Source organism: Rana temporaria, chromosome 9, assembly GCF_905171775.1.
Source record: "Rana temporaria chromosome 9, aRanTem1.1, whole genome shotgun sequence".
Lineage (NCBI taxonomy): Eukaryota > Metazoa > Chordata > Amphibia > Anura > Ranidae > Rana > Rana temporaria.
The window spans coordinates 130,605,863-130,631,224 of NC_053497.1; the positions used below are offsets into that span (position 1 = coordinate 130,605,863).

Below are 25,362 nucleotides of genomic sequence, written 5' to 3' on the forward strand. Positions count from 1 at the left end.
CATAGCCCAGACATGTGAAGAATACGGGAGATTGTTGTCACATGTACCACATAGCCAGTACTTGCCAGATATTCCTGCAGCTCCTTCAATGTTGCTGTAGGCATCTTGGCAGCCTCCCTAACCAGGATTCTTCTTGTCTTTTCTACAATTTTGGAGGGACGGACAGTTTTGGTAATGTTAACCACTTAAGGACCTTGCCTGTTTTTTTAGATTTAGTGTTTAGTTCCAAAATGTAAACATCCCTTGTAATTGAAAAAAGCATGGCAGGTCCTCTTAAATATGAGATCTGGGGTCAAAAAGACCTCAGATCCCATATTTAGACTAAAATGCAAAAAAAAAAAAAAAAAAATTGTCATTTGAAAAAATGACAACAAGAAAATGTCCCTTTAAGAAGCATGGGCGGAAGTGACGTTTTGACGTCACTTCCGCCCTGCTATGCTATGGAGACGGGTGAGGGCCATCTTGCCCTCACTCGTATCCCAGTCGAGCAGGAGGAAGGACTCGACTGCTTCCGCCGCTGCCGATGGCTCCGGTAAGCGACGGAGGGCGCGGGAGAGGGGGCCCCTTTTCCGCCGCCAATAACGGTGATCTCGCTGCGAATCCGCTGCGGAGACCACCGTTCTTGTTTAGAGGACCACTCACTGAAAAGATGGATCTCGGTTGTGGCAGCGGCTACCGAGGTATCCATCTTTAAAAAAAATGACGTATATATACAGTGAGGGGTCCTTAAGTGGTTCATGTTGTGCCATATTTTCTCCGCTTGATGAGAACTGTCTTCCCTGTGTTCCATGGTATATCTAATGCCTTCTAAATTCTTTTGTACCCTTCTCCTGACTGATACCTTTTAACAATGAGATCCTTCTGATGCTTTGGAAGCTCTCTGAGGACCATGGTTATTGCTATGGGATGCGACTAAAAAAATGTCAGAATAGACCTACTAGAACAGCTGAACTTTATTTTGGGTTAATCAGAGGCACTTTAAATGACGGCAAGTGTGTACTGACTCCTATTTAACATGAGTTTGAATGTGATTGCTTAATTCTGAATACAGCTACCCCAGTTATAAGAGGGCGTGCACACTTATGCAACCACATTATTAAATTTTTTTTATTTTTACTCCCCCTAAAAGATTTCAGTATGTTTTTCAATTGAGTTGTACAGTTTATAGGTCACATTAAAAGGTGAGACTTTGTCTAATTTTTTTTTTTTTTCATCACAGAAAACATTTTAACAGGGGTGTGTAGATTTTTTTTATAGCCACTGTAGATGTCATATTGGGACACAGCAGCTGTGTGTGCAATCTCCCGATAGAAATCATGGGGACTGTCTGCATGGGAGTGCATGTTACACATGTTATATTTTTAAGTATGCTGCGTAAACAAAATTAACATTTCTAAATTTCCCCAATAACATAGCAAATCTTAATTTTATGAGTTCAGTTACACTTTAAGGCTTCATTTCCACGGACGTTTTTACAGCCACTTTTCTGAGCGTTTTTTGCAGCTTAAAAACGGCTCTCCATGTTAGTCTATGGTTTCATGCCCACCATGACTTTTTTGAGCTGTAGATGGCCGAGTCGTTTTTAAGCTGCAAAAAAAAAAAAACAGGACCAGTGCGGTCTGAAGCTCCAGCGTTAGAGCTGTAAAGATATCAGACACCGGCAAAAGTGATTTAATGAGGCTCAACGCTGTGTTAAGCCTCGTTCTGCGTTTCTTTCTCTATTCAAAATCAATGGTTCCCTATGGGAGCCCATTAATTTGAATAGAGGTTGCACCACTGGTGTGCAGAGAATCTTGAAGGGGAACCCCGCGCAAATTGAAAAAAATTTTTGCGTGAGGTTCCCCACCAGGATGATACCAGGCCGCATGCCCTCAACATGGGGGGGAGGAGCTTTGGGGCAGGGGGGCACTGCGCCACCCCAAAGCACCTTGTCCCCATGTTGTAATGGCGGGTGTGCGGTGCACGATGATTCCCAGATTCCGATAAGCCCCCCGCCCGCAGACCCCGAAAAACCAACGTCCAGGGTTGTCGGGAAGAGACACTTGTCCCCATCAAGGTGCTTTGGGGTGGGGGGGCTGCCCCAAAGCACCCACCCCCCCATGTTGAGGGCATGCGGTCTGGTATGGCTCAGGAGGGGGGGGGGCGCGCTCACTCGTCTCCACCCCCATTCCTGACCAGCCGGGCGGCATGCTCCATAGGGAACCATTGATTTTGAATAGAAACTGAAAAACGCGGCTGAAAACTAGCATGGCAAAACGTACATTGAATTCAATGCAAAACACGGAAAAAATTGCATTAAAAACGCTGCTTTTTTCCTGTACTAGCTTTACGTCGATGGAAATGAAGCCTAAAAAGAAACCATATTTGCTAGCAAGTTCAGAGGCACTTTGTAAGCTTATTAGAAAAAAATGCTGATATTTACAGCTGGTGCATTTTGCCAGGTCAGGTTTCCTTTAACTGTCCTATATGTATGGCAAGGCGAAACTCCCTTTCCTGTGTGATATATTTAAAGGCAACTTTGCATTTTTGTGCTAGATGTAAAAGTAATTGGTGTGCACTAATCATACATTGAATATCTTTATTAACATTATAATACACAATATTCATAAATGCTTGTGTTCTAGACTTGTCTACATTGCTAGCTCAGTGGAAGTAGAATAGTACTCTGTAGTTACACAATGATGATAATAAGGTGTAATTATATTGCCTGTATCCTGATGACTGTAATCATCTGGCTGACATGTGTCACCATGGCGGATGAGGTTTTTATCATGTGACGTATGACGACCAGATACTACTATACTCTAGTAAAGCAGTTTGAAGAGAAAACGCAGAAGAAATAAGAGAAAAATGGGACAGGGTGGCTTTTCCCCAGACATGCTGGGTGGCAAAGGAAGGGAGGGGGCCAATCATCATCCCCCAAGAATAAAACTATACAAGGACACTTGTATAGTGCTTATACTAGGCAATCAGCCTCTTACGATCTTAAGTGCTCCCTTTGGGTATATCAGACTGTACTCATTATTAATTTATTTATCGAATGTGAGCTGGAAAATGCTGCCTCGGGGGCAAAGAGATAGACATACTAGAACTATCTTTGCTAAGAGAATCCCTTGTACCTGCTTATTCTGACCCAAATTGCACAAATGGATTAAAGCTTTAAATATTAAATCAGCAGGACATTGTTCAACTTTTCTACTGCTCTCGCATCACTGTGATTTTCTACCCCTGTTTCATCTTTAAATAAGACTTTATTCTTGTCCCAGTCACCAAAGCTGGCAGCACTTTGAATAGAAATTAGCCTATACTCTAAACCACATGTCTCAAACAAACACAAGGCCCATGGGCTGAATCCAGTCCACCAGGCCATTTCATGTGACCCCGACACCACTACTGCAGCTGCGGCATACCCCCTAGTGTCAGCCCCCACCTTGTCTCCACAGTCTTTAGCAGAGGACGACAGAACTCCTCCAGCAGAGCCTGGGCTTCTCTGTGTAGCTGTGGCACCTTTTTGGCTCCAACTCCCCTGGTCTCAGCATGCAGCAGGCTCTGGCAGCTAACTCCTGCCCTCCTTTGGTCCTATGTCTCAAAACACAAGGCCTATGGGCTGAATCCACTGTGCCACGTGTGATTGAATAACTTGTATAGCGCTACTAATGCAAACGTAATCGCCTCAAGGCGCTTTTTTCCATCCAGTGTCGTCCTAATCCTTCAGAAGAGGTGGGTCTTAAGTTTTTTCCTGAAGGCTTGATGGTTTTCTTCCATGGAGATTTTTGTGGGTAGAGTGTTCCATAGCCGTGGTCCTTGGACTGCAAATCATCGTTCTCCCTTCGATTTGTAGCGGGACTAGGGATGTGGAGGAGGTTTTGGTTGGTTGATTGGAGAATGCGATTGGGAGTGTATTGTTTTATTTTCTCGCATAAGTATTGAGGAGCGTTTCCTTGTGTGCACTTGTGGGTGAGACAGAGGGTCTTGAATGTGACCCGATACTTTTTGGTTACCCAATGAAGGGTCCTCAGTGAAGGGGTGATGGATTCCCAGGGTTTTTTCCCCCGTTACCAGTCTTGCTGCCGTGTTCTAGGCGCAAAATCTGGTATTTAGGTAGTCCTATGTAGAGGGAGTTTGCGTAGTCAAGTTGGGAATTGATGATTGTTCTACTACTACTGCTATGTCCTCTTCTGGGATGAAGGGGATGAGTCTACGCAGCAGGCGGAGGAGATGGTGCCATCCGCTGACTACTGATCCTATTTGTGCATCCATCGACATCACCGAGTCAAAGATGACTCCGAGACTTTTGACTTTGGTGCTCGGGTAATGGTCTGTCCAAGGATGATGGGTGATGTCCATGAAGTCTTAGCTTTTGTCTTTCGGTTTGCGTGGAGGAGAAGTTCTGTTTTGGATCCATTGAGTTTGAGGGAGCTCTCAGTCATCCAATCATCCATCAATGTGAGGCATTTTTCTAGTTCGTGATATTGATCTTTTTTTTCAATGATGCGAAAGTAGATTTGAGTGTCGTCAGCGTATGAGTGGTAGCACAGGTCCTGTTTGCTGATGATTTTAAGCAGTGGGTGGAGGTAGATGTTGAAGAGCACAGGTGACAGGGGTGATCGTTGAGGGACTCCACAAAAATGATGTGAGTTTCAGAGGTGAAGGCTCCAAGTTTCACTGTCTGGGAATGATTTTCTAGGAAGGATGCGAACCAGGGTAGGTCTGAGTCTGTGACTCTTGCTACTTCTTTAAGGCGAATGAGTAGAGTTTTGTGGTCTACTGTGTCAAACGCTGCACTGATATCCAGCAGCACCAGGAGACATGATTGTCCGTCATCTGCTGCTTCGAGGGCGTCATCCCATATTTTGAGAAGTGCCGTTTCTGTGCCATAGCCTGGGCGGAAGCCTGATTGTAGTGGGTCCAAGAGTTTGTGGGTGTCCAAATGGAGTTGTAGCTGTTGTACTACTGCTTTCTCCATGATCTTGGAGATGGCGTTAAGACTTGTTACCGGTCTGCAGTAGTTTGGGTCTTTGGGGTCGAGGTTGGGTTTCTTTAGGAGGGGTTTGATTATGCCTTGCTTGAGGGAGATGGGAACAATACCTTCTTTGAATGATTTATTTACGAGATGTGTTATGGTGGGTGCCAAGACGTCGGTACATTCTTTCAGGAGTTTTGTAGAAATTCTGTAATTTGGTCATGTGCTGTCTCGGAGGCTTCTGATTATGTTTTTGGTGGTGACGATGGTGAAAATGTAGCCGATTGTATAATGTTAGTATAGATTTTCTCTTCTTGCTTTGGCTGAGTGAGGTTGGTTGGTTTTTTCTGTCAAATTATTTCCTGAATGTTTTTGTTTTTGTCGATAAAAAAATCTGATAGCTCATTACAGAGTTCTTGAGTTTCATTTGCTGGAGGCTCTAGGCAGGTAGGGTTCATAGTCTGAACGACTAGTTTAAAAAGTTCACAAGGTCGGTTTAGGGCTTTTGAGATGGTGTTTGAGAAATTTTATTTTTTTGCTTTGAAGATTGCTTTGTGGTATTTATTAGTGAGTGATTTTTAGTTTGTGCAGTTTTCCTTTGTTGGGTTTCTTCTCTAGGCTCCTCTCATGTCAGCCCCCACCTTGTCTCTGCAGTCAGCAGCGGAGAGGACAAAACTCCTCCGACAGAGCCTGCACTTCTCTGTGTAGCTGCAGCACCTGTGTGCACAGTGATGTAATGGGGGAGGGGGGGAATTAACTTCTGATGGTGGGGGGGTTCTTGACCTCCGGTTTAAGGGGGAGTGGGGTGCTCTGGACATCTAATCTTACAGATATAACCAACCCTTTAGGAGCAATAATGCTGATGTGGCCCACAATTAAATGGAATTTGACACCCCTGCTCTAAACCAAGCATCCAAAATAATTTTGTGTCTGCAGTGGTCTTGCTATAAAATGAACCTGTGCTTGGCCCTTTCAGGGCAAACCAACAGGTTCACTGTAATGACATGCTCACCAGCAGCACATACACCCCTTTTCTTCATTCCCCTGCAACTCTGTTCATCTGCTGGGATTAAAGAAAATAAGCTCTGGGTCACTCCAGTTGGAGTGTACACAAGGATAAGGAAATCCCAGTCCCTCACCGACAGTACTGGGCCAATCACTGAGCACAAACACCATCACATTAAGTGGATCACAACCATACCTAGAAGAACCAGCTATCTATTTTGATCCTGGCAGCTAAATAAAATGGCAGGGGTGCAATAAGTGAACCTGTTTTTTTGGCTCTACATGGGCAAAACACAATTTGCTTTAAAGGAAACCTTTAAAGCAAAGCTCAAAATTATTGAAGCCATATGATACTGCATGGCAGCCAGGCAATCAGCAATTCAAGAAGAAGTGAGCAAAGACAGCTTGTGAATGTTTATCAGTTCAGCTTTCATTTAATGATGGAGAAATATACAGTGGGGGTTATTTACGAAAGGCAAATCCACTTTGCCCTACAAGTGCAAACTACAAGTGCAAAGTGCACTTGAAATTGCACTTGGAAGCGCAGTCGCTGTAGATCCGAGGGGAACATGCAAGGAAAATAAAAAACAGCATTTTAGCTTGCACATGATTGGATGATAAAATCAGCAGAGCTTCCCCTCATTTCAGATCTACCCCTCAGATTTACAGCAACTGCACTTCCAAGTGCACTTTCAGTGCAATTTCAAGTGCAAAATGAATTTGCCTTTTGTAAATAACCTCAGTATCTCACAAAAATGAGTACACCCTTCACATTTTTATAAATATTGTATTATATCTTTTCATGTGACAACACTGTTGAGAAGACACTTTGCTACAATGTAAAGTAATCAAAATAATTAAACACACAGCCATTAATGTCTAAACCGCTGGCAACAAAAGTGAGTACACCCCTAAGTGTCAATACTCAGGGAGCTGGTGGATGTTAGAGACCTTGTGCTCCTCCACCTTCTGTTTGAGGATGCCCCACAGATGCTCAATAGGGTTTAGGTCTAGAGACATGCTTGGCCAGTCCATCACCTTTACCCTCAGCTTCTTTAGCGAGGCAATGGTCATCTTGGAGATGTGTTTGGGGTTGTTATGTTGGAGGCTTCCTTCTGGGACGAAATGCAGACTAATTTGATGCAGTGTGCGGCGTATGGTCTGAGCACTGACAGGCTGACTTCCCGCCCCTTCAACCTCTGCAGCAATGCTGGCAGCACTCATACATCTATTTCCCAAAGACAACCTCTGGATATGACGCTAAGCACACGCACTCAACTTCTTTGGTCAACCATGGCGAGGCCTGTTCTGAGTGGAACTTGTCATGTTAAACCGCTGTATGGTCTTGGCCACTGTGCTGCAGCTCAGTTTCAGGGTCTTGGCAATCTTCTTATAGCCTAGGCCATCTTTATGTAGAGCAAAAAATTATTTTTTTCAGATCCTCAGAGAGTTCTTTGCCATGAGGTGCCATGTTGAACTTCCAGTGACCAGTATGAGAGACTGAGAACGATAATACCAAATTTAACACACCTGCTCCCCATTCACCTGAGACCTTGTAACACTAATGAGTACCATGATACCGGGGAGGGAAAATTGCTAACTGGGCCCAATTTGGACATTTTCACTTAGGCGTGTACTCACTTTTGTTGCCAGCGTTTTAGACATTAACCACTTAAGGACCGCCTCCTGCACATATACGTCGGCAGAATGGCACGGCTGGGCACATCCACGTACAGGTACGTCCTGTACTAGTACCCAGCCGCGGGTTGCAGGCGCGCTCCCGCTACCCGGTCCGAAGCTCCGGGACCGTGGGACTCGCGGACCCGATCGCCGCTGGAGTCCTGCGATCGGTCCCCGGAGCTGAAGAACGGGGAGAGCCGTGTGTAAACACGGCTTCCCCGTTCTTCACTGTGGCGGCAGCATCAATCGTGTCATCCCTTTTATAGGGGGACACAATCGATGACGTCACACCTACAGCCACACCCCCCTACAGTTGTAAAGACACTTCAGGTCACACATAACCCCATCAGCGCCCCCTGTGGTTAACTCCCAAACTGCAATTGTAATTTTCACAATAAACAATGCATTTTAAATGTATTTTTTTGCTGTGAAAATGACAATGGTCCCAAAAATGTGTCAAAATTGTCTGAAGTGTCCGCCATAATGTCGCAGTCACGAAAAAAAAACGCTGATCCCCGCCATTAGTAGTAAAAAATAAATAAATAATAAAAATGCAATAAAACTATCCCCTATTTTGTAAACGCTATAAATTTTGCGCAAACCAATCGATAAACGCTTATTGCGTTTTTTTTAACCAAAAATAGGTAGAAGAATACGTATCGGTCTAAACTGAGGAAAAAAAAATGGTTTTTTTATATATTTTTGGGGAATATTTATTATAGCAAAAAGTAAAAAATATTGTTTTTTTTTCAAAATTGTCGCTCTATTTTTGTTTATAGCGCAAAAAAAAAACACAGAGGTGATCAAATACCACCAAAAGGAAGCTCTATTTGTGGGGAAAAAAGGACGCCAATTTTGTTTGGGAGTCACGTCGCACGACCGCGCAATTGTCAGTTAAAGCGACGCAGTCCCGATTTGCAAAAAGGGGCCTGGTTCTTTAGCTGCATTTTGGTCCGGGTCTTATATGGTTAATGACTGTGTGTCAGGTTATTTTGAGGGGACAGAAAAATTACACTGATATACAAGTGGAACACTCACTACTTTGTAGAAAAGTGTAATTTCTTCAGTGTTGTCGAATGAAAAGATATAATAAAATATTTACAAAGATGTGAGGGGTGTACTCACTTTTGTGAGATACTGTATGTACACATAATCAGGCAGGTCTAGTATGTGTGCCCCCATGCTGATGAAACTTACAGCCTCCTCGACTTCTATCCACACATTTCCTCTATAATGACACAGTTCATCATGTCTCCTTGTCACATACATTTTGACTTCACTCTCGGTGAAGAAGACAATGTGACGTTTGGCCTTTAAGTGAGAGCCGGGAACAGATGCCGAGCCTACGCATGGAGAAGATATGTGGGGGTGGAATTGTGTTTGGAAGGAATGGAGTTTTATCTATAAGAGTATTTCTGAATCCTCTGTCCTTATATCCCCTGTGGGATGGGGAGGATATCAGAGAGCCTGTCATATGGCCTAAGCACGGTTCCTCAGAATATAAACTGTTTATCCTGTCACATAGAGGTACAATATGTTGGTACATCAACCTCTGTAGAGAATTTACCTGCAGGAATAATAGGGAGGGAACAAAGAGCTTCATTGTAAAGCCCTCTCAGGAAAAAAAGACCAATTATGATTAATAGTGAAGGGACAAGCACATTGTGTACCAACAGGTGCAGTTGTGTTCTGAGCCAGAGGTTACTGGTTGACTCAGGCGATATTTCCACTTCCGTGTACAATCCTCCACCTGTACCATGTTGTAATAGAAGGTACTGTAATGGGATAAAACTCCCATTTATAGAAAATCATATATAACAATACAAAACATAGTGCATGTGTTGAATAAGGAATTTTCACGGCTTCTACTGACAGCATGCACTTGATGTCTGCTTGATCATTTATAGGACCTCCCAGCCTCTGAATTAGAACAGCAGTACAAAACAACAAAGCTTGGTAGTGGTTTATATTAATTTTAACTTGCTAATAAAAATCTTATGATCAGTTAGAAGCTGGGAGACCATATGTGAGTTCAGGCAGGTGACAAAACAGTGATGTCTCATTCTAAGTCCTGCTAAACACCGATCGGATTTAAGTCAATACCTGCTGAAGCTGCCAAAATCTGAGCCATGGACGACCCAGCTAAACAAAAAGTTGGATTTTCAATTGACTCATCGAAGGAGCCAGGTGGGAATGTGTATGCCTAACATTGATTGCAGCCAATCAGATAAAGCCACTGTATCAAGAATGTACAATGGATTACAATGTACCATGTTATGATGTACTAATGGCGTATTTTTATGTCACACACAGACCACTAAATTCAGAAAGACTAAGTTGCAAGCCCTGATGAAGCACGATAGTGCGAAACTAGTCGGCAATCTGCATACGATATTCTATTCTCATTCTTTGTAACTATTGTGGTCATATCCATACAACTATTGTTTTATACGAAAATATTTTATATGTAAATTAAACTTTTTGATATATTTCTAAACATATGTGTTTGGCGTGCTTACCTTAATACCACGACTAGCATCTCACGTAAAAATCCCTATATTTGGAAGAGAAGCCCTCTCTACCTTATATGTGCTTTTTGTTTTATATGTATCTTATGATGGGATTGTGAGTTTTCGCTAATCGACTCGGGAAACCTTTTCACCTACCTTTTTGTTCTTTTAAAAGCCACTGTTCAGGTATGCTGACTGTTAGAATACAATAGCCAGCAGGGGAGATTCTTCAATTTATGGTAATTAGCGTGGATGGAGTAATTTAGTAGATTTTTCTTGTTCAGCTTGCAGGCTGCATCAGATAAATCTATACGTCTATGGCTAGCCTAGTTCTCAGGCTGAAGACTCAGACTAAAGCTGGCCATACACTAGTAGAATTGTGTTCATTCAAAAAGTCTTGTTTTAAAGAATATTTCCAGGCAAGGCTATATTATACAGTACATAGTTATGTATACAGTATATATGTATGTATATACTGTATCAGATCGCTGAAACTGACACTGCTACTCCAGGGATTTCCGATCCCAATGCAGAGAGGCTGCACACCTGCTTACTGAACACAGGAGGTTGGCCGCTCAGCATGGGCCAATCAATAAACGATTATTACGATTTTTTTACCAAAAATATGTAGAAGAATACGTCCTACACTGAGGAAACAATTTTTTTTTTTTTTTAAACATTTTTGGGGGATATTTTTTATAGCAAAAAGTAAAAAATATAGCTTTTTTTTTCAAAATTGTCGTTCTAATTTTGTTTATAGCACAAAAATTAAAAACTACAGAGGTGATCAAATACCACCAAAAGAAAACTCTATTTGTGGGGAAAAAAGGACATACATTTTGTTTGGGAGCCACGTCCCACGACCGCGCAATTGTCAGTTAAAGCGACGCATTGCCGAATCGCAAAAAGTGGCTTGGTTTTTGGCCAGCCAAATGGTCCGGGGCTTAAGTGGTTAACCACATTCAATTTTCTAAACATTTTTGGACTCAAATTGATGTTTCTTTTCGACTGTAGTGACAAGAATGTTTGAAGAAGTAGCAGGGAAAATTTTGCACAAACAAAGACATTTCTAACAGTGAAGGTCGTTTTCATTTGGGAAAGTCTATTCACTCCAAAATCAAATGTTACAAGCAAACATTTTTTAAGTACTTCTGAATGACATTCACCATGTCACTGAATGTACCGATTAGAATTTTTGTTTGAAAATCTACTAGTGTATGGCCCACATACGACAAAGCAAGTAATAATAATTAGGGGAGATGGGGTGAGAGGCACAAATAAATAAATAAATTGAGTTAAAAGTAATAATAATAATAATAATAATAATAATAATAATAATAATAATAACTACTAATAATTTAAAAGAGAGGTATGGAAACTTTTATTTTTTTATCATACTGTACTTACCTAGGTGGATGTAGCATCGGTTCAACACTGCATTTGTTGCCCGCCGGCTCTAAGGCTGAGAGCCGAGCGATCAAACACCACTCGGTTCTCCCTGAGCAAAGAGGTGGTGACTGTCAGTCACTAGCTCTCACTGGAGCCTTGGACAGAGGGGGGAGCGGGAGCAGCCAGCTCAGGCTCAAGCAGCTTGCTGAGAGGCTGAACTGGGTGCCGGTCCAAGCATGTGGGCGGATACGGACCATTTGGTTGCGATCTTTCCTGAGCCTGGACCGGTTCTGTGATGTCAGCCCGCTATCTGTTGAAAAAGGTGCACAGGAGTGCAGAACTATCTGCACTCCTATGATCCACAGAAGAAGTACAGCTAAATGAGCTTTGGCTGTACTTCTCCTTTAAGAATGAATATCGATTTTTGCATAAGCCCTGGTTTTTATCTACAATTTTGTAGATGTACTGCTCCCCAGATTACATATATAGATCTTACCTTGCTCCACCTCCTCCCAGCACTAACGCTATGGCATTTCCTGTGAGCACTCTGGCAAGACGAGAAAAATCACAATGGCGATCCGGGGGTTTCTGAGATACTCTCTCGTACATTTCGATCTGTGCAGGGGCAAGAATATGAATATACAGCTAGTTAACAATTCAGAGCAGATAATTAGATGACTTCACACCAATATCTAAATTCACATTTCATAGTTTGACAGTAAACACACAGATATTAACACTGATGTAAAACGGGATACAACTCAGTGGAGAGCATACATTTGGGCTATCCTAGGACATGATATCAAGGGTGTTTTTATCACTTGCGTATTTATTCCTTGTGACCTGGCCAATATTTCCCTGTTATGGAACAATGGGAGTTAAAAATGTTTCCCCTGCATTGGTCCCAGGGAGGTATACTGTCTACAGTCAAACCTAGCAGTCTCTGGCTTCAGCAATGTTTTTAATTCCTATCCCAGTCATGCTGCATGCAAACTAAAAATTAGGTCAGATGGGTTGATTTACTAAAACTGGAGAGAGCAAAATCTGGTGCAGCTGTGCATGGTAGCCAATCGGCTTCTAACTTCAGCTTGTTCAATTCTAATGATTGTAAATTCTATTTATTTCCCCACTAAAAATAACTATTATGTTATACTTACCTGCTCTGTTGTAGTGGTTTTGCACAGAGCAGCCCAGATCCTCCTTTTTCCAGGTCCCTCTTTGCTGCTCCTGGCCCCTCCCTCCTGTCCAGTGCCCCAACAAGCAGCTTGCTATGGGGGCACCTGAGCCGAGCTGCAGCTTTGTGTGTCCATTCAGACACTAAGCTGCCATTCGGCCCGCCTCCGCTCTCTCCTGATTGGCTAACCTACGTTGATTGACAGCCATGGAAGCCAATGGCACAGTTGCTGGAAGAGTCTTGGATGCCCGAGGGACTCGTGGACATCGCTGGATAGAGATGGGGCTCAGCCAAGTATTAGAGGGGCTGAGGAGGGCTGCTACACACAGAATGCTTTTTATCTTCATGCATAGAATGCCTTGTGCCTTTACAGCTCCTTTAAGCTTTGACAATAAAACCTGGAAGCTGATTGGTTCTAGTACATCAACCCCAGAGCTCTTAATCTAGAGATTCTTCCCATGCCAGAGAAATTACTGAAGTGAGTGGATCCTGAATGGACAAAGTGCATGTTTGTCTTAAAGTGGACCTGGCATATGATATACTGTATATTTTCATGTCAAGTACATATGTGCCAAGTAATGTGCAAGTGTAAGGCTTCCAGGTATTTATTCATCTCACAGAGCACAGCACGCCCCCACGTCACCATCCTTGTTCAGGAATTGTCCAGAGCCACTATCTACTTCCTCATCTGACATGATGACACAGTCAGGCAATCTGAAGGAAGAGTGTGCAAGAGCCCGACACTGCACCCGTGACCCACTGATCGCTGGTGCATTACTTTGCAGAAAAATAAAATTAAATACACTTTTTTTTTTAACCTGCAGATAATTTTTTTTTTTTTGGCCTTTAAGACCATGTTAGTTTCTGACAAGTTCTGACATACCTTTATTATACTTATCCTTTTTACATAAACTACTCTCCCTGTCTAGACAGGGAATACATCTGTTGCTGAGTTTTCAATGTGAATGTTTTGCGACTAAGAGGAACTTATATTGTGTACAAATTGTCCTTTTCATTACACGTCCAATTAAAGCCGACTCTGCTCAAAAACTGTGAAATATTCCCAAACAAGATTTTCACAAAGCCCTTTGTGTCTGCTTCTGGTAAGGCATACTTTGATTAGTGCACATACCAGTTGGAGGATACAAGTAGAAGCGGAGGGAATCGGTTTCTATAGTAACTGCAATATTGCATTCATTTGTTTTGAGGTGTCAGCTTACGTTCGCGGTGACGCACAAAAATGGCTGCCGGGACCTTCTGAGAGGTCACAAGCCACTTTGCAGTATTGGTTAGGACCTTGAACATAGCCATGTTGCTTCAGGAGTCCATGTTGTATGCCTTTTACTGGGGTATTTTTTTAATTGATCAAAACGGTCACCATAATTATCTGCAAAGTTAAATTATAAGTTTACCTACCACAGCATTTTCCAAAAATATCCATATGCGATTCCATACATACCAGTGCTCCTTCTGTTCCAAATGCTGCACCCTCTTCATTGCACATGCAATGTGTGGAGATGACCTCTCAGCAAAAGCTCCTTGATCCCCCCTCCATTCCCATTTGCAGGACGGGCTGAACACTACAATTGTGCGCCCCTAGGACACACTCTGCACTGTTCAAACTGCCCACGTGCACTCTTATCTTCTCTAGATGAAGAGGGGGGCCGCTAGGGGGCACACAATGGTATGTCTACCCCAAGGGGTGGGCAATTATTTTTTTTCTAAGGGGCCGCATAAGAAATTGGCACTGCAGAGGGCTGCTCAATATTAATTTTGGACCTGGGAAGTACGAAAACATATACAAAACTATACTGCTCATGAAATAGGACTGGACAGTCATGGGTGTGAAAAAAAAATGGGTGACAGAGCCGTGGTTTTACCACCCCCCAGCTTCCCACCCAGTTAATTAATAGCCGGATGAGGCTGTTCACATGCCATGGAATTTTTAATTTGGGATGCATAGTTTGGCAGGTAGCACCGCTTGACAAACTCGCCCTTTGAGTTTAATAGGGCTGCGTGCAGCATCACAAACTATATGAATGCACCTTGTGAGTACCTAATGCCCTTGTAAGCCTAGTTATTACCTTGTCAAAGTAGCAGTAACATCATCACTATGCTGTACATAGTCTGTGCAGAGAGCAGAGGCCCCACCCACTACAAGAAAATACAGGAGGGGCGGAGACAAGACCAGTCACCCTGCACAAGCAGATGGAGATTCAGTGACAGGTCTTTATTACAGGAAGCTCCTACACATAGACAAGGCTATGTAACTGTACAGATCTGGAAGAAATGCACAAAGCACACCAAGATTCAATAACGAGTACACATTTCTCTTGTATTTAGACAATATCTGTGTAGCGATACCCCCGCAGGGGCTGCTGGATAAATTTTGGGTCTGCCGTTACCCCACTGTTCACCGTATCAGAACTCAAGTCTAGGCCAGGACGTTGAATATAAATGTGATTTATTCAACAACTTCAGTAGTAAAGAGGGTAGAGAGTTAGGGGAAGTTAAGATACCTTAGTTTTGCAGATCACTGATAACTTCTTGGATCCAGAGGATAACAGCTCCAGTCACTGGATCTTTGCGACAACCGGATAGGCCTCTCACACTGACCTAGCAGCTGGTATGAAGCACGGACAAAGTCTCTGCCACAGACTTGAGTGATAAGTAGAAACTCCTGGATAATCCCCTGACACAGGATTGTTTAGCCAGCAGTCAGTTAGATAGATCAGCTACACAGTATTAGAACCTTTAAGACAATACTGCGAGGTAGGTTAACTTGAGTGCATCCTTCAAACGAGTCACCAGGCCCTTCCTGAGATACCAGCCTTCAGCCCGGTCCTCTCCAGCAATGGTCCTCCCCTGGAATCTTCTCCGCTTGAGTGGCTTCTTCCAGCAGGACAGACAGCACAGGACCACCTTTCGTTAAGTATGGCCAGCCAGACTTCTGCGCCTACTTGTGGCAAACACAGCAGCATAGCCTCAGGCCTGGCAGGCCATGAGGCTGGAACTCATTCTCATCCTCAGGCCAACAGGGCCCCGAGGTGAGAGAGCGATCACATGGCTTTTCGCCCCTTAAATACCCTACCCCAGCATGCCCAGCTACAAAGAAGCTCCCAATTGGGCGGTTTCTGGGGGAAAGATATCCAATGCACTTAGCCTGTTGCATTTCTCACACTTGCCTGTGACAACAGTGCCACCTACTGGCAGCAGTGGGAAATGTGCACAACACAACTAAACTGGGACAGAAGCAATACTTTACACAATTCCTCTGGGCTATGTACAGCTCAGATAACACTAAATTTACTGATAGCGCCTAGTCAGTTGGAGCAGGGCGCTACACATGCTTAACCCAAAGTGTAGCTTTAAACTTTTTCTTTAATCCTGAACTCAACCAATAAACGATATACGAAAACACTATACATTCCTTTTTAAGAGTGAGCAGACATCTAAAATGTAGACACACCATAACTGCCTTATTGGAGTGGTAGAACACAGCTGAGATGAAAGTACGGGGTTCGGATTGTTGTCTTAAAGCAGCCATGCTTGGCAGACATGTTATTGTTTTGTTCTTCACATGTCATCCAATAATTGGTGAAAAGCTCAAAATGGATCTTGGTACAATACGGAAAAAGCAATGCAGGAGACCATTAAAATAATGCGTCCAGGGTGCTTGTCAGGCTCATGCACCTGATATCTACTTCTGTGATTAGTTATAAAGGTTTAAAAGAAAGGGTGTAATTTTCAGGGAAACATGTAAACTTAATGTAAAGTAGTAAGCATCAAAAATCATGACCATTTAACCTTTAAAAAGAAAATCTTTTTCCCATGTATAAGTCTCTCATATAAAAACATAAAAGTAAATTATTTTGTGGTGCTGAACTGAATCAATAATTCGGAAAACCTCAGCAAGATTTACAAAAAAGAGCCCTTCATCAGTTCTTTTATGATTGTCCTGCAGCACTGTCAGAAAATCATGACATTCTCTCTTCTTTTTATATGAAATAAATGCAATACAAGCAATTTTACAATAAACACTAAAATAACCTATTTTTGTGTTTGTGAAAATGAGTGTTAGATCAAGAACAGGTTCATACAAATACACTCAGTTCAATAATAAATGGATTGGGAAATTAAAGTTGAACTCACTGGAGATATAAAAACACCAATGAATGCAGTTATATATATTTAATAAATAATGATTAACTATATTTTATTGTGCAACTAATGAAAGTACCTAAATTTCTATTAGTATAAGCATCTTTAATCCCTGTATAACAGAACTCAGAATAGAAAATAGAGTGGTCAATGCCAAGAGCCAATCAGGTGTTCAGCATGGACTTGAGCTGGACAAGAAATATGCCAACCCACACAGAGATGACCTGATTGGTCTGTTGGTGCCAATTCACTCTCCAATCAAAAGCTGGGTATTTGGAGGTGACCAAGCTGCATTGCTTAACCACTTGGCACCGAGCAGCTGCATATTTGCTTGCAATAGCGCTGACAGTGCTGTGCCAAGAGAGCGTGCCTTGCACGCTCCCGACACAGTGACCAGCGCCTCACGGTAAGTTCCTGATCGCCGTTTGTGATTGTGACTTTTCCGATTATGTGACCGCTGTGACAGCTAGTCACAGTGGTCACATGGCCATAAGCCCTGCCTGCCGGCATAGCAAACCCCTTGAAGGGCCGGCAGTAGCCGGAACCAAGGGGTTAAAGTGGAAGTCCAGCCTATTCCTAACTAAGCTTAAACCTGTCCTCACCCCCTTATAAACCATATTCTATTCTACCCTGCGAAAGGAAGATGTGTATACTTACCTATTCAGAGAGCAATCCGGTCCAATCATGTGATCTTTTAAGTGGCTGGCTTCAGTGAAGCTGAGAGATCAAAGACAATGGCTGCAGAGCCTGGGTGTCAATGTCACCAATAGGCTTACTATGCCGAGTGGGACCCTTGCTCCCTGCAGAGGCCCAATACAGTACACTCCCTGAATGAGTCTATAACTATGATTTCCGTACAGCCATGCTCGTCACTGATTAGAGAATTCTGGCTTTGACCAAGGCTGGCCATAGAAGGTTAGAAAAAACAGACAAGGTGGATGGAGGAATACACCCCCCCCCCCCTACTGCCCCACACTGGGACCTGCTGCTGTTAGAATACACTGATCACTGCCTGCAGCTGCTGATCATCCAAAACATTTATCAAGATTTCCCTTCGCCAGAAGTAAAAAAAAAAAAAAATTCTGTCGAGCGGGCAAGGCCACACACTGATCAAAATTTGTCGGGTCCCTGCTGGCCAGGGTGAATTGTATGGTCACATAATGCAGGGGTCGTGTTGGACCTCTACAAAATAATCACTGCTTACCTACAGGGAGTAAGGATCCTTATCTGCAGCATGCTGGCAGTTGTGAGCTTTTCTAATCAGGCTGTAGCTATTTTCAAACAAAACAAACTGTAATGCAGGCCATTGATTAGTCGAAAAATAAAATTTCTGTTGTTCAAAAAAACAAAATAGCTTTATTACGATCACGCAATCAATTTATTTATTTTTAAAAAATCGATACAAACAGCATATTGGATCAGGCACTTTCGTTTGTGGTGAGAAAAACGCACCTCATACCCGGCACACTAATGATGTTAAAATCAATATAGTTGACAATAAAAGCTAGGGGTAAACGGTTTCCCAGTGAATGGAAAATTAGCCCTCATTGGCTCGAGCTAATGAGTGAACACAGTATGGTTATTTCTGCTCTTAAAGAATTTCTACAGATAAATGCGGGAACTGCATCAGCGGGGGTGGTATGGGACACCCTAAAAGCTCACCTCCGAGGTCTCCTGATTCAAAAGATAGCAGGGATTAAGAGGAAGAATAGGGAGGGAGAGAGCGAGATAAGGAAGCAGTTGCTACAGGCAGAGAAGAGATACATTGAAGCTCCAACCTCGTACAGCTTAAAAGAGTGGCTAGAAAAACAACAGATATACAAAATGACTACATTAAAAAGAACAGAGGGAAAACGAATATTCCAGAGACAGAATCAGTTCGGAGAGGGAGAGCGAGTGGGGCGCCTATTATCTCTGCTTATTAGAACTAATTCCCCCCCCTCCACTGTTACAGCAGTCAAGTTAGTAAGTGGGGAAACTTCCACCGATAAAACTGTGATACTAAACACCTTTAGAGAATTCTACGTATTCCTTTATAGCTCCAAGAGGAGGGAGGGGACCGAAGGACCGGGAAATTTTCTCCTGGGAATGTCCGTCCCAACCCTGTCGGAGGAAGATAACATTGATATGGAGGCGCCAATAACTCTAGGCGAACTCAAACAGGCAGTGGCGGGGATGTCAACTCAAAAGTCACCTGGCCCAGACGGGTTGCCCTTGGAGATCTATAAAAGATATGGGGATATTCTGTTACCAGAACTCCTCAAGACATTAAATTGGGCATTGATTCATGGAACACTCCCCACCTCTATGACGGAAGCCACCATTATTGTCTTACATAAGGAGGGGAAGGATCCAATTGAGGCCTCATCGTATCGTCCCATCTCACTCCTATGTACTGATGCCAAGATCTTGGCTAAAGTATTAGCAACTCGTCTAAACCGGAATATCCAAGCGCTCATACATCCTGACCAATCTGGTTTCATCCCTAATAGGTCAACCAGTATTAATATCAGGAGACTGTTCCTGAATATGCAAATCCCAACAGAGGGGGTGGGTTCCAGAGCTGTTTTAGCCCTGGATGCCGCCAAGGCTTTTGACAGTCTGGAATGGGACTACCTATGGAAGGTCCTAGAGAAATTCGGGTTTGGCCCCAGGTTCATTAGTTGGGTGAAGCTGTTATACAACCAGCCAAGAGCCAAAATTAAAATCAACAACGAATTTTCTGAAACTTTCCAACTAGAGAGAGGAACTCGACAAGGCTGTCCCCTATCCCCCCTTCTGTTCTCGCTGGCGATGGAACCATTGGCCATCAAAATCAGAAAATCAGAAGATATACAGGGGTTCCGTAGACTAACCATAGAGGATAGGATCGCATTGTTTGCGGATGATGTCCTGTTTTTTTTGGGAGACACCGAAACCTTGTTAAAAAATGTAATCAAAACGGTGGGTGAGTTTGGGCTATGTTCTGGGCTGGTTATTAATTGGGAAAAGTCAGCACTATTGCCGATCGATCCCCTCGGTGTCCAGATACCCCACGGAATTCCTCAGTTAAAAGTAGTAGCTATGATGAAATACCTCGGGATATGGATCACGAGGGACATCAATAGCTTTGTCTCAAATAATCTAATTCCCCTTTTGTCTAAATGGGAACATAAAAGAGACATCTGGTGTAAACTACCACTATCCATAGCGGGGAGATGTAATTTAATAAAGATGCTATGGCTGCCCCAGCTGCTCTATATCCTCCATAACTCCCCAGTTTGGATAGACCAAAAATGGTTCAAAAGGATAGAATCCATTTTTAGAGATTTAATCTGGAAGAAGGGACAAGCTAGGATTTGTCTCCAGACCATGCAGTTACCAGCTAAAGAGGGGGGAATGGCAGTTCCTCACCCGAAAACATACTTCTTAGCTTCGCAGTTACAACATCTTGCAAATTGCGGATTGGAGGGAGATGGGAATCCCGGTACATTGATGCTAATAGGGGCACCACATAGGACATTAATGGAGGCACTCGAGGCTGGCTCGTTTATTCATAAATGTCCAACTATAAAACTTATCCTTAAAGTATGGCAAACAACAAAAACATTGATGGGCTATAAGGGAATAACAACGTTTGCCCCTCTCTGGTGTAACCAAAACTTAAGGGAATTAAAAGATATTGAGAGATGTAAGGAATGGGAGAGACAAGGGATAAACCGCTTAAACCAATTGTACGACGGAGAACATATGAAATCCTTTGCAGACTTGCGACAGGAATTCAATATAGCAAACAAAACATTTTACAGATACCTCCAGATTCGGCACGGAATCCAAGCCCAGTTTGGGTCACAACCCATTGTATGGTCCTCGGCCCCCACCCTCCTGAAAATAACCTCTTCAAAAACAACTAAAGGCCTGATCTCCGAACTGTATTCCAGAATAGGAGCCAAAACAATAAGCAGGGCAGGCCCCATCAAGAGTAGGATAGGGTGGGAGAGAGACTTAGGGCAAATGTCCACGGAACAGTGGAGCGCGATTTTGAGGAGGGGGGTATTGGTCTCGATCTCTCCATCCCAGCAAGTATCACACTTGTTCCTCCTGCACAGAGTATACTATACCCCTAGGAGAATGTTCAATCTCGGGTGGAGAAGTACTGACGAATGCCCAAGGTGCAGAGCGACCGGCAGCCTCATCCACATGTTGTGGAAATGCCCTAAGCTATTCAGATACTGGGAGGAGGTGACAGACATAATAAATAAAACTTTTAAAACGAATTTGGAAGCTGAATCCAAGGCATGTCTATTAGGCAGTATTGAGGAGGATAGAGTGCCTGTCGGCACCCTTGAGGTAGTGCTGAGATGCCTCTTCCAGGCAAGGAAGCTAATCGCGTGGAGGTGGCAGGCCCAGACTCCACCCACTGTCAAATCCTGGGTTGAAACCATTAATACAATGATCTGGAGCGAGAGAGAGACACTTACTAAACAGGGCAACTATAGAAAATTTGTGAGGATGTGGAAACCTTGGCTAGATATAACGGGATGCTCGATATAATAAGAAGTCTCTCAAATTTAATAAATACTTTAACCCGCTATGGGACATCCCTTTACGGGGGGAGGACGTATTTTAACGAAGCAAATTAACCTAAAAAAACGGTTCAAGGTGTGATGGGAGGGTGGATGGGAGGGTGAGGGGTGGTGGGGGGGACGGCGGACATAAGGGTAGACAATTTGGAATTAAAGAGGTTTTTCTTTCTTCACACAATTATAAAGATACAGAGATAGGGGGAGGGGAAAAATGTATGCTTGTATATGCACTATGTTAAGTCTATGCAATTTGGCGCACTACTTTTTGTATTTTACATATGCAAACAACAATAAAAAAACGTTATAATTAAAAAAAAAAATGATGTTAAAATCAATGTTTCGACAATCTACACAAATTTTGTTCATTTTTTCGACTCGTCTATGGCCTGCATAAGACTATACACTCCTTTTGTTTTGGGGCACATTAAATGTACTTCGCTCATTTTAATTGAAACATCATTTGGGTTTTAACTGTATATAGACTCCCTCAAGAGCTGGTTCAGGCCAGCTCAGTAGATTGCTTTAAAAAAAAGCCTGGATTCTTTCCTACATGTACATAATATAACAGAATTCTAACATTTGTAGGTAAAATTGACCCAGAGAATATCAGATTGCCTCTCGGGGAATCAAGAAGGAATTTTAACCCCTGCAAATTGCATCATACTTTGCTTGTTTTTTTGCATTCCTCTGTATGGACTGTGGGTATAGGATTTTGTATACGGAATTGTATGATTTATTTATTTTTCATTACCCCAACCCCCCCATTATCAGTTACTAGATGTTTTTTTTTCAACATGACTAACTTTGCAACTGTACCTGAAATAGTCAAGTCATTGGCCTGACTGCTCTCTAATTGGGTTCTGTAAATCAATGGAATGCTGGACAGAAATAGATCCTTTGGCAGGTAAAACAGTTGCCATACATGCATGTCAATTGTTTATCTATTTGCCTGAAGTTTAGCCGTAAATGGCAAGTAACAATTTACAGGCATGCTATAATATTGCAGAACTCAGTGTAATCAAAACAACTTTTATGGTAATGGCAGACCTCTAATTAAAAGATATTAATTTTGTATCCCTGGTCAAGTACAGTTAGCTACCAGCCCCCCAAGAGACTAGTTGCACACTGTTTTTCATGAATGGGTAACCGCAATAGTTCCTATTATTCACCAACCATAATGCCGATTTGCAAGGGCAGAGTCATGAGGCCATAATCCAACTGGAAAATTGTTGTTAGAAGTGCAGCAGTTGTGATTTTATAATAAATATGAGAATGTGTTAGTAGCACAGGTGACAGTGGAGGGGGCTTGGAGAACAGTAAAATAGTAGCTGATTATTCCAGGACACAGGAAGGGAGAGCACTTTGATCAAGAACATTGATTGGCAAGGTGCATTACATGGAAGTGTAGGTAGACTATAGAGAGAAGAATGGGTGGGGGGATATGGGACCGAACTGATTTAAAGGGGTTGTAAAGGCAGAATGTTTTTTATCTTAATACATTCTATGCTGTAATATAAAAAGCATTATGTGTGCAGCAGCCCCACCTAATACTTACCTGAGCCCCCTCTCTGTCCAGTGATGTCCACAAGTGTCTCAGCCATCTGAGATTGGCTGAGACACAGCAGTGGCGCCACTGGCTCCCGCTGCTGTCAGCTAGCCAATTAGGGGAGAGAGGAGGCAGGGCTGGGTCGGGGGTCCATGTCTGAATAGACACAGTGAGCTGTGACTCAGCTTGGGTGTCCCCATAGCAAGCTGCTTGTTGTGGGGGCCCTTTACAGGAGGGGGGTCAGGATCACAGAAGAGGGACCCAAGAAGAGGAGGATCTGGGCTGCTCTGTGCAAATCCACTGCAACAGAGCAGGTAAGTATAATATGTTTGTTATTTTTTTAGGAAAAAAAAAAATCACAATCACTTTGATATCGCCCGTCCTGACTGTCCCCTAAATGATTTGCGTTTACCAATAAATATAGGTAAACATAACCCAGCTATTGTAGATTCAGTCTGGATCAAAGCACTGTTCTGGTGCAAGGTCTTACCAGCTTTGGCAGACTCCTCTTAGAAAAGACACGGTGTGGACAGCTCAGATGGAGATGGCCTGAACACCAGCTCCTCATATTGAGCCATTCAACAGTACGGGAGGGTGGAGGTCCATCTTCCTTATGGAGGATAATCAGTTGTTTCTGAGCCCGCACAGCAGTATTCTCAAGCATCTTCTCCAGCTGAAACACAAAACAAATGACATTATGGAACACAAACACAATTTCTGCAGGACAGAAGACCACCTCTACAGAGCTATGCAAGTCTATTTCTACAGTCATATAAGCATCAAAACACATAAACTAAAGTATAGAGTAGGAAAAAGTTGGAACGGTCTGTACTTCCCACTGTCTTGCTGGTTATTTTTAACAGGACAGAAACTGAATAAAACACCACTGGAGGTGAGGAGAAATATTTCAAAGAGGACAACCCATTTAACAGTTTTGACCACTTCTCCATGTACAATGTGGGTAATGTTTATGGAGTTCTTTTGTTGCTGCATTAACTGCCCCTTTCAAAACCTTCCTACAAAATTGCAGTGAGAATCAGATCAGGTTTTGACTAATGCAGTCAGTAACCCATATTCTTTCTGAGCCATTCCTTGGTAGATGTGCTTTTGGAGAGGTAGCCTTACATTCAAATCACACTTTGATATGATGCAGGATGTATAGTTGTCTTGATGACTGTCCGCTGCCCAGGCTCTGAAGCAGTAACACAACCTCAAACCACAACATTTCCACCATCATGCTTCACAATAGTTATGAAGTTATTCTCCTAAAATACTGTCTTCACTTTGCTGCAAACATGTCTAGTATTACTGTAACCAAACAACTCTATCTTTAAAGCAAATGTTCAGCCTGAATAAATGTTGCCTTGTATCCACACCTCCTCCTCTGCACAAATCGGTGGGTTCATTCCCTTTAATATTTTTTAATTAAAGGCCGGGCCCACCACCTCCCCGTGCATGTAATTTGCCTAGGCAATTGACTGCACTTTGTCCGCTCTGCCGCCTGGTATATGAAGGTCATATACTCCAGGAGGCTTAAACTTTCATTGAGAAAAAGGGGGGCGGGGGAGTAAGGACCTAGCAGCATGTCATTGGAGAGCAGCTAGCTGAACTCTTAAGAGCCGGCAGCTTCCAGATTACTTTACCTATGAGGATGGTGGAGCGGACTGATCGGGGGCAGAAGAAAAGTGGACCCAAGCAGGACAATGCTGGATTCGCCTGGGCAGGAGAGTTCCTTAACTGTGCAGGATTGGCAACAAGGTAAGCGGGGGATGAAAAAACAAAAAGCATTTAGTGACAGGAGCCCTGTCCAAACCTAAAAGTGGTTTTACTGGGAGGAGTGTAAAAGCTAAGCCAAATATAAAGAAGAATTCTGATCTTTTCATAGACTTTCAGATTTTTAGGTCAGCATTGAGACCACATTACCGAAACTTGCAGAAGTTGTGAGGTTTCCGTTATTGCCCCCTTCCGCTCCCCGGATCATCAGAGGGTGAGGGTGCACAGAGGGATGGACTATTTCCTTTTCCTCATCTCCCATTCGTCTAACCCCTCTTTACTTTACACTTCCCTCAGGACGTCCCCCTTTTTTTTTCTCCCCGTTTAATTCACCTATTTTAGATCTCCCTGGTGTGGTGTTCCCTTTGGAAAGGAGCATATTCCCCCCCTCAGGTTCCCTCATCCCCCTGACCCCACTTTTTCCCCAGCCCTTGTTCAGTCCTAATATTTTCTCAGGGTGTTTTTCAACTTTCAAAAATAAAATAAAAACTTTAGAGAGGTTTCCAGAATTGTGTACGATGCTTGTTATTAAGGTCTCCTGTATCTTTCTGATGTTTATATCCGAATGTTGCTGACATTGTGTAATAGTAAGCTGA

The 25,362-nt window shown here is 43.0% G+C and overlaps 1 protein-coding gene across 2 annotated transcripts in view; it reads right to left on the reverse strand.

Moving 5' to 3' along the window:
* Positions 1 to 25,362, reverse strand: part of PNPLA7 (patatin like phospholipase domain containing 7) — a 413,102-nt gene that overhangs the window by 90,705 nt on the left and 297,035 nt on the right. For both annotated transcript variants that reach the window (XM_040324512.1, XM_040324513.1), the window contains 2 exons: positions 23,484 to 23,666; positions 12,044 to 12,162 (listed from right to left, as the gene is read on the reverse strand). In XM_040324512.1, the coding sequence (XP_040180446.1) occupies positions 12,044 to 12,162; positions 23,484 to 23,666 (302 nt within the window). The remainder of the gene's footprint in view (positions 1 to 12,043; positions 12,163 to 23,483; positions 23,667 to 25,362) is intronic.